At 40.1% G+C, this 10794-nt stretch overlaps 1 protein-coding gene across 1 annotated transcript in view; it reads left to right on the top strand.

The window, feature by feature from the left end:
* Positions 1-9714, top strand: part of EIF3H (eukaryotic translation initiation factor 3 subunit H) — a 99107-nt gene extending 89393 nt beyond the window's left edge. Inside the window, exons 6-8 of the mRNA XM_068396704.1 lie at positions 2326-2446; positions 7298-7430; positions 9454-9714. Of these exons, the coding sequence (XP_068252805.1) occupies positions 2326-2446; positions 7298-7430; positions 9454-9551 (352 nt within the window). The 3' untranslated portion in view covers positions 9552-9714. The remainder of the gene's footprint in view (positions 1-2325; positions 2447-7297; positions 7431-9453) is intronic.
* Positions 9715-10794: the final 1080 nt, after the last annotated feature.

Genomic DNA, 10794 nt, shown 5'->3' on the forward strand with positions numbered 1-10794 from the left:
GTCTACATTTGATTATCACAGAGCCTTGTAGGAAAGTGAGTCTTGATGGGGATGTGAGCAGCATTTCCTGGCGACCTTTTTTTTTTTTAATTTTTTATTTTTTTAGTTGCGTTGACACTTAGGGAGCATTTCGGTACCTAGCAGTGTCATCTTTGAGATCTGCTGTAGGGCAGTGCACAAGGTAAAGAGGTGCCTAAAAGAGCCTTTGGGCTAAGTAAGTGTATGATGAGTCTTACGGGCTGGACCATTGCAATTTAACTTCCTAAATCTCACCAGAATAAACTTCAGCTGAATAAAACTTGCTTGAACATTCTATATATACATTTTTACAAATTATTTCCTATTGATCTTTCTATTTTTTTAAGAGGTGGAGCAAAAAAGGGTATCAGCCACATGAGAACTGAGGAAAAAGCTGGTCCTGTATTTGCAGCATACTTATCACTTCATGTCTCAGTTCACATCTGTTTAAGTTATATGTTTTTAGCTTTTTGTTTCCCTGGCAATAAGAGTAAACACTGTATTACTGCAACTTCTAACAATAACTCTCTGTTTCTGTATTCTGCTGTACTAAGCCAGTCCCAAAGAGATTCACATAAAATCATTCTTTGTAACCAGCTATATTTCATGTGGACACTATCTGTAAAATAATTATGTTTTTCTGATGTCCGCATACCCTACAAGGCTATTAGTGTGTACCTACATAGGCATTTCTGATAATATCCAGTTCTAACACTAACTCTGTATAATATAAACTCTATAAAAAAACTCAAAATATGCACACCCCTAGCCATGGCAATATTCCACAGTTCTAAATATCATGCACTTGAAATGTTCAACCAAAAAAACCCCAAGAAGCTTAAAAATAATTATTATAGTGGTGCCTTTCTTGCTGCTGCATAGCTGAAGTCCTCCTCACCATCTGCCCCTGTATGCAACTGAGATTTAAAACTCTGGCTTGTAAATAAATTGTGGTCTGAAGTTACTGATACAGCCTTTTGTTCAGTGAGCAGGCAGCTCAGCTAGCGAAATATCTGTCCTAGTACTCAGAGATAAGGGTGTCTTTAGCTACGTTCTCAGCAGGTATCCTCCAGTGCCTCAGTACGTTACCGGCTTCTGTCTCCAGCTATGAGTTCTGTGGATTTGGGGAATAATTTACACTTAAAAAAAGATGTGCATAGTATTACATATGTGGTTCCCATTTCATTTTATGCCTGTCTTTTCCAGTCCACAAGCTGTAGGATGGTGGGAATGCATCGTAAAAGGCAGAAAGAACCTCAGATAACATGGAGAAGCAGTGACTGAAGGATATGATTCTGACACAGAAGTGCACCAAAGTTTTTATTTGAAAGAAACTCTCATCAATAGTAGTGGATTTCAGTTGAGGAGGAGAAGGATGGAGTTTAGCTTTTATGAGTCATTGGTCTTCAGCCAAGTAGGACTGGGTAAGGCTTAGATCAGAGCCAACAAACTAGCTTCTCATCACAGGGATAACAGAGAGCAGTAAGGATCCTTCTTTTACTACACTAGCCTGTAAACACAATTTAGGAGGAATACTGTCTCCATGGGCACCAACCTAAAAACTTCCAAAACTTCAACTTGGAAGCTATAGCTTAAGTTGAACATTCCTGCAAAATACTGAATCCATTGCTAAAAACAGTTACAATAAAAATTGTTTAACAGACTGCATTTGTCTGGCCAAGGCAGTCGATCGCATATGCAACTGGAACTGGACGCGCCCAGCCTAGCTGCTTCCGTGTTGCCTGTGGTATGGAATGTGGAGCTGGCTGGACTGGACGCAACACTCCCTCTCAACAGCTAAGATCAAGCGATGTCTGCCGATCTTCCAAGCATGGTTTGATAGACTAGTTAATGAGATGGAGTTCTGAAGAATATTTAGCTATCCCTGCAGAACGGTAGTGAAAAAGCTAGCAGTAACTTGAAACTAAACTCTTTGGACACATCTCCTGCAACATTGTTCGGGGTTGAGTGTCACAAAAGCATCCGACTTTTTTTTTTAAACGTTTGACTTCCACCTGTAATATCAGGAAATTCACACAAGGCATTGTTTTTTCATAACTATGAGGTTCCCTGCAAAGACCAGAACACTTAAATATGGTATTTGCAATGTGGCAAAGATGCTAGAGCAGGAGATGCCATGTAAAGTATCATCAAATAAATATATGAACAATGATAACCATGAACTTAAAAATTTGCAAACTGTGCCATTAGTGCAGAAATGCTGGTAAAGTGACTTGAAATGAATTTTAAATTTAAAATACTTTTTTAAATAAATTCAATCTTTCATGAATGTTTCTTGTATTTCAGTAATCACTTAGGGAAGAGTCTGCAGCTGCTGATGGACAGAGTGGATGAGATGAGCCAAGACATTGTTAAATACAATACCTACTTGAGGAATGTAAGCAAACAGCAGCAGCAGAAACACCAGGTTGGTAACACTGGAAAACCTGAATGAGAGGATTTTTTTCCACAAAATACAGTTTGGGTGGTGTAATCTAAGACAGATGGTTTTGGATCTAAGCAAGATAAAATGCTTACAGAAACATATCCATTCAGTAGATTTATAAAATGTACTAGTCAGTGGGGAATTAGCAAATTAATTCACTTCCACTGACACGTCGTGTGGATTGGTCTTTCTTTACTATTTCAGATGTTTGTTAGTGATTTATGATAAACCAGAATAATTGATAAATATGCTGTGGACACAGGGATTAGGGGTTTAGTAAATGAAATGACAGACCTGAAACTGCAAGTGAACAGTTCCAAAACAAACCATGTTTTAATACCATCACATGTAGTCATGGATCTAGAAATAAAGAGACATAGCCCATATTTAAAAGACAGCGAACTGTTCTCTCATCAGAAATGACATTTTAGTCATGTTTTGTGTCACTATATAGTGATGTTGATCAGATGATGCTGACTTTTAATTCCTGATGCAAAAGGGCCTCTTTATCACACAATCAATCAGGTTAGAAGAGACCTCTGGGATCACTGAGTCCAACCATTGCCCTAACACCACCATGTCAACTAGACCATGGCACTAAGTGCCATGTCCAGTCTTTTCTTAAACACATCCAGAGATGGTGACTCCACCACCTCTCTGGGCAGCCCATTCCAATGTCTAATAACCCTTTCTGAGAAGAAATTCTTCCTAATGTCCAACCTGAACCTCCCCTGGCGAAGCTTGAGGCTGTGCCCTCTTGTTCTATCGCTAGTTGCCTGGGAGAAGAGGCCGACTCCCACTCCACTACAACCTCCCTTCAGGTAGTTGTAGACTGCAATAAGGTCACCTCTGAGCCTCCTCTTCTCCATGCTAAACAACCCCAGCTCCCTCAGCCGTTCCTCGTAGGTCAGACCCTCCAGACCCTTCACCAGCTTGGTTGCCCTCCTCTGGACTCACTCCAACACCTCAACATCTTTCTTGAAGTGCGGGGCCCAGAACTGGACACAGTATTCAAGGTGCGGCCTCACCAGTGCTGAGTACAGAAGGACGATCACTTCCCTAGACTGGCTGGCTACACTATTCCTAATAGAGGCCAGGATGCCATTGGCCTTCTTGGCCACCTGGGCACGCTGCTGGCTCATGTTTAGCCGGCTGTCGATCAGCACCCCCAGGTCTCTTTCCGACGGGCCGCTTTCTAACCACTCTTCCCCCAGCCTGTAGCGCTGCATGGGGTTGTTGTGGCCGAAGTGTAAGACCCGGCACTTGTTCTTGCTGAACCTCATGCCGTTGGTCTCGGCCCATCTATCTAACCTGTCCAGATCCCTCTGTACGGCCTTCCTACCCTCCAGCAGATCGACACTCCCACCCAGCTTGGTGTCATCTGCAAATTTACTGAGGGTGCACTCAATCCCTACGTCTAGATCATCTATAAAGATATTGAACAGCACCGGCCCCAGAACTGAGCCCTGGGGAACACCGCTAGTGACCGGCCGCCAGTTGGACTTTGCCCCATTCACCACCACTCTCTGGGCTCGGCCATCCAGCCAGTTTTTAACCCATTGAAGAGTCCACCCATCCAAGCCCCAGGCAGCCAGTTTGTCTAGGAGGATGCTGTGGGAGAGAGTGTCAAGTGCCTTACTGAAGTCTAGATAGACTACATCCACAGCCCTGCCCTCTGCTAAGCAGGTCACTTTGTCATAGAAGGAGATCAGGTTGGTCAAGCAGGACCTGCCTTTCATGAATCCATGTTGGCTGGCCCCAGTGCCCCGATTGTCCTGCATGTGCCGTGTAATGGCACTCAGGATGATCTGTTCCATCACCTTGCCTGGCACCGAGGTCAGGCTGACAGGACTATAGTTCCCTGGATCGTCCTTTCGGCCCTTCTTGTAGATGGGCGTTACATTTGCTAATTTCCAGTCAGCTGGAACTTCTCCAGTTAACCAGGACTGCCAGTAGATAATCGAGAGTGGTTTGGCAAGTTCATTTGCCAGTTCCTTCATTACTCTGGGGTGAATCCCATCCGGGCCCATAGCCTTGTGGGTGTCCAACTGGCACAGCAGGTCACTAACCATCTCCTCCTGGATTCAGGGGGGTTCACACAAACCCCATCCCTAACTTCAGGCTCTGGGGGCCGAGTCTCCTGAGGGCAACCGGTCCTGACATTAAAGACCGAGGCAAAGAAGGCATTGAGCACCTCTGCCTTTTCCTCATCCCCTGACACTACACTACCCTCCTCCTTCAGCAAGTGGTGGAGGCTCTCCTTGACCCTCCTTTTGCTGTTAATGTATTTGTAGAAACTTTTTTTGTTATCTTTGACCGTAGCAGCCAAATCAAGTTCTAATTGAGTTTTGGCCCTTCTAATCTTCTCCCTACACGACCTAGCAACATCCCTATAGACCTCCCAAGTTACTTGACCCTTCTTCCAGAGCAAGTAGGCTCTCTTTTTTTCCCTTAAGTTCTAGCCTAAGTTCTCTGTTTAACCAGGTCGGTCTTTTGCCCTGACGGCTTGTCTTCCTACAGACTGGGACAGCCTGCTCCTGAATATTTAGCAATTCCCTTTTAAAGCACATCCAGCCTTCCTGGACTCCTTTGCCCTTCAGGACTGACTCCCAAGGGACTCTGTCCACCAACCTCTTAAACAGGCTAAAGTCTGCCCGCCGGAAATCGAAAGCAGAAGTTCTGCTCTTGCCCCTCCTTACTTCCCCCACTATCGAAAACTCTAACATTTCATGGTCGCTATTCCCAAGACGGCCACCGACCCTCACATTTCCCACTATAATCCCATTATAATCCCAAGTAGTCTGATTAGAGAATACTGAGTATGGAGACTGGCTCTAGGTGACCCTGCTTGAGCAGGGAGGTTGGACAAGGTGACCTCCAGAGGTCCCTTGCAACCTCAACCCTTCTGTGATTTGGAGATAGTATTACTTTATTTGCTGTTGCTGCATTTGATAAAGCAAAACTGTGTCTAATTATAGAAGAATGCTGGTAAATTGGAAGAAAGCACTGTGAGAATGATTTAAAAGCCTGGAAAGCAGATCTTAGTGAATGCAATTCACTTCATGTAATAAATTAAGTTAACGAGTGACTTGCTTACTCAAGAAGTACCTGGATGAAAAATAAATTTGAACTCTTTAATCTAGCAGACAGAGATATGACAAGATTCAATATCAGCCAACTGAAAATGGGCCAGGCCACTTTAAAGATAAAATATTGCAGGTATTGCTACACAAAGTAGCTAATTATTAAAAAGAGCACCTGTGGTTCATACGAAAAGCTTCATCACTGCCTATTTTAAAATCAAAATTGGCTTTTTTTCACTTAAGTGTAGCTTGAACCAGGAGTACTTTAGGGAAGCAGCACATGATCAGTGGTCTCTCCTGGCTTTGTAATTCCTAAGGCCAAAGAAGCTTCATGCATGTTGTCTTCAGAAAATTTATTTCCTTTGCTGCCTAATTTGAATAGAAAGATGGCATCCACTTCAAAGGTTTTTTTTTAATAACAAGGGGATCTATTTATTTTGAAAAGCAGAGCAAAGTAGGTTCCATGGTTTCTTCTCTTCATTGCTTTACTAACTATAGCTGCTTTAGTAGTGGCTCATTGCAGCATAGTTAGTGGTCTTAACTTCATTTTTAAAATGGAGCAATTGTGATTAAGAGCAAGCCGTTTCAATAGAGAATAATAGGCAGACTGCTGAGAAGTGAATGGGGTAATGCAAAGAAAGAAGAAACTACATGCAATTCACATACAAATATGGGCATTTAAGATTTTATTTTTAACATTGTCCAAAAACATGTATTTGTCGCTCCTACTGGAAAAAAAGTGACTTCATTTGTGTATGCCACCAAGTATGAACTGTTTTCAGACTCTTATGTAGAGATACGTTTAAGTAAATGAGAGAAAATACCCTGTACTCTTTGGCCTGTTTGTTTTAAATAGGGGGTTTTTGTGTTGAATGTGAGGGCTTTAATAGGCAAAGCTTACAACTAATTCCTGGCTGTGACATACAGTACGAAGTCTCACATATGTGTTTTTGAATGTATGTACTTCTGCAAGAAAGCTGAAGAAGTGGTCTGCCTTAATTTTTATAATGTTTGAGTAATCTACATGGCGAAGGGAAGCACTGAAAACAAATCTGATTTTTTCTTTTATAGCAGAATAATTTCTACAAACTGCTACTCTAGTATATCCTCTGGTAACCCACAAAGAAATGACATCAAAGTGGCAGAATATCTAAATAACTGGAATGGAGAAATGAACCATTATGCTTTGTTTCAGCCACCGCTTTGTTCTCAGTTTAGAGTTAATATTTTTTGGCTTAAAATATCTTTTTTAAACAAGTTCTCTTCCCCTTTCACATTAATATTGTTTTGACCTTTAACTTGCATAAAATTGAGTATTTCTGGTTTGTAGAACTACTTGAGGTAATGACTTCTTATACCTACGTATTCCAACCTTGTTTTAATTCTTTTGCTTGGGGAAATGGAGGCTTTTATCTACCATGCTGTATTCTTTCCATCAGATACAGTATTTATCTTTGTGAAAATATCTTACAAATTAACCCCACAACCTCAGTACCACATAATTTTCCATTGCCTCACTTATTTAAGGTGATAACTTTGGGGCGGGGGGGTAGTGGAGGGAGATGCTTGTTACCAGTGAACTGAAATAAACTGTGAATTGCATTTGCATTATTTGAAATAAACTGAATTGCATTGAATAAGTACAATTTTTAAAGCATACTTGCTGGTTAGGTAAAGAGCATCTGAAAAGAAAAACTTTTCACTGCTTTGGAAGTCCTGTTGCATTCTGTTTCTGTTGCTTTATTTTCAGTACCAGCAGAGACGTCAGCAAGAAAATATACAGCGTCAAAGCCGAGGAGAAGCCCCTCTTCCTGAGGAGGACATCAATAAACTGTTTAAACCACCACAGCCCCCTCCAAGAATGGAGTCACTCCTTATTGCAGGTAAGGCTCTAGCAGCCTCTTCAACTCATCTTCTCACATATGAATGTTATCTTGGGGAAGAAGCACAGTTGTTGCCTTAGTGTCTTAATTTTTCATTACCTTTGCCATTATGGTGTGGTATTTTGGCATTGGTAGGGCTCCAAATACTGTCCTTCATTTAGTCAAAGGCAGTGGTTTCAACCTGTGATCTACAGCCCTAGTGTCTGAAGTACTGAGGGGAAAAAAAAGTACATAAGAAAAACAGCCTTATTGCTAATAAGCAGTCCATGCCGCTGTTAAAAAGTGAGCTTCCACACACAGAAGAATTTTAAACCATCTAGGGAAGTAACTGAGTTTGTTACTGATACCCATGTGAACATATGTATTTTTTTGAAAGCAAGCCAATGGGATTGAATTGGAATCATTTCTTTGATCTCTATGGCCAGAGTTCTAGGGAAACTATCCTCATCTCCCTGCACCCCAAGTTGAATTAAAATGTAAACAGTAACAAAGCATAGGTATTTTTGGTCGTGTCCCATCCCCCAATTTCTTCAGTTTTCTGATGTGCTGCAGTACGTAGCCACAGTTTGATACAACAGTTGGTGCCTGTCCTGTGCCTCCTGGAAGGGCAAAAATACCTGGGACCTCACAATGGCAACAGAGCAGAAAAACCTAGATGCCCAGCTAAGTAATCTAAATTTGGAAAACATCATGAGAAAGCAAATTGTTTAGCTATAGCAGGCTTTTTGGATGTTAGCTATCACCTTGTTTTGTACTGAGAGAAAATTAAACTAAAGGTTTACTGTACATGAAATAATGATTTGACATTTTAAAAAGAAAAAAAGGCAGAAGTTAGTTTGAACTACCACTCAAATGTTGGAATGACCAAAAGATTATTTTAATATTTTTTCATACTGCTAATAAGTGCTGCTTGTAGAAGAAATAATGTTCTTGATTTTTTATTCCTTGCAGAGTCTTTCAAAAAACCTGTTGTTTTGACAGTTTTTACCAGTTAATGAATCCTAGAAGCATTAAAGTATTTAAGCATTCAGCTTTAGCATAGCTTAAAAATGCAACAGAAGTGTGTGTGTACACATGTGTTTTATGATAGTGAGAGCTTAGGATGAATCATCTCTTGTAAGAGGAGGAATTGAAAACTATTATACTTAAAGGAAAAAACAGTTTTCAGCCAAAGCACTCTCTTCATTTGTTCTTTTACCATAGTCAGGGGAAGAATCGAAAGCATCCACTTCAACTTAGATGAAGTAAAGTTTGTGGATAAAGAATAAAACTTCCCTCTTTTGTCTCTGAGGCATTTAAACTTTTAAAATAGAGCATTAAATTGAGAGTTTATAGGCCTTCTAAATAGCCTTAATTTTGATTAAACTGGCTTCGTGTTTTGCTATTCCTAGCTAACAAGGGAAATAACTTGTAGCAGTACTTGTATAAAAATGTTTTGATGGGCACGTTTGATTTGTAAAGCACTGACAAGTCTTCATACCCTGATGATTTCTGAAATAGCTAATAAAGTGAAATATTAGGTGGAAAAAAAGACTAGCAAAATGTCAAACGGGAGTACCACAATTTTCAGTCTGCTACTGGAAAATATTTGTTACAAATATTTTAATAGGGACAGCAGATGCATAAGAACAGAACTGAAATTCAGTCTTGTAGTATTTTTAGGGCAACTAAATTGAACAATTAATGTGATTAAGCTTCCAGTACAGAAGCAAGAATTGTTTATTCTTTTTATTGTCCTATGTCTTTTCAGAAATTTTACATAATAGAATTGTAGGAAAATTAAGGTTTTTTTGAGCATACTGGTTTACCTGTTCTGCTAATTTAGTTTCTTCTTCTTGCCAAACCTATTTGGGAATACTGAAAATGTAAAATGCTTAAGTGTAGAGTAGTCGAGCTATTTTGTTGCTTCTTTGTATAAATCCTGCATAATTCATGCACATTTGGCTTTTTAAAAAATTATGTTCTAGGATGCCTTTCTGAATTTTGAAACTGACAAGGGTTTACTCTTCTTTCCTATTGACAGGTCAAATTAATACCTACTGCCAGAATATTAAGGAGTTCAATGCACAGAACCTGGGCAAGCTTTTCATGGCTCAGGCTCTCCAAGATTACAACAACTGAAGAAAGTTTGCTGTAGCCCTCACCAGAAAAAGTTATTTACAGTTTTATACTGCTCATGATCCTCTTGAAAATTTAGTATATTCGGAAAGGAGTCTTGTAAAACAGTCACCTTGGTTTGTGTAGAATTCTCCTGTAAGAAAAATAAAGGCAAATTTTAACGATATTTTAGTATTTCCTTATTGTTTGGCCCTATTGGACTGATATTTTCTGTGGTCACTCAGGTTTTCTGAATGTTTGGCAGTTATTCATGTTTAGTCATAGCAAATAATACAGGTTTTATTTAACTTGGAATCTGAAATAAAAACAAATGATTACAAATGTTCAGTATAGCTGACTTCACAGAAGAAATTTAAGATTTCCCAGTTTTGGTTGAGGACTTGCCACCATAATACGCTAGTCGCTTGGAACAGTTACTCGTTTTTATTTTAATCTGTTTGGACAGTTGGGTGCGATGGACCTTCCATATCACAAATATTTCACGGGCTTCGCATTCAGAACATACAAAACTAGTGTGGTGTGGAGACTGATCCCCGCTACATCATGCTAAGCTGTGTTCCCATTTTCCATTGCCACCACCAACTGGATGGACTGAAATCCAGTGATGCTACTGAAGTCTTCATGACAGAAACTGTAGAAGTAGCTAACCTGGAGCAGCTAGTGTGGTGTAAATGGACACCATACCTACTCTGCAGTAACTTTGCCATCTGGACGTGCCTTTATTCCTGAACTCAGGCTACTTATTAATAAGAATGATAATTTGAGGGTTTAATACGTGGCAACTCACACGTGGCTGTGATTGATTTATTTTTTCCCTTGAGTTCTTTCTTGCATGTCATTGTGTGATGAGTTCTGAGAGCCTGAAATGGCTGAATGAATGTGGTTTGGTCTTTTAAAGTAAATAACATCCTCTAAATAGGAATCGGGCGTGGTATATTTCAGCCTCTAAGGTGAATGTTTTGGAAAGTCAGAAGTGTGTGAAAACTGGGGGTTAGACTAAGAGCTTATTATTTTCCAGCCTAAACTATAGCGATTGCAGTATTTATATAAATACGGATGCAAATTTTGTTCAGCCCTCACATATCTGGCAAATTTTCAGTCTGATCTTTTGCCTTGGAAACTTTGGGCACCCTTGTGTTAGCTTTCACAGAGCAAACTTCTCTGAAAACAAAGATTAGTTAAGTGTCCTGCTGCAGTGCCACGTGATTGAGTTTCATTTCCTATACAAATAATATTCAAACAGTGT

This window comes from Nyctibius grandis, chromosome 3 (assembly GCF_013368605.1).
Source record: "Nyctibius grandis isolate bNycGra1 chromosome 3, bNycGra1.pri, whole genome shotgun sequence".
NCBI classification, from domain to species: Eukaryota; Metazoa; Chordata; class Aves; order Nyctibiiformes; family Nyctibiidae; genus Nyctibius; species Nyctibius grandis.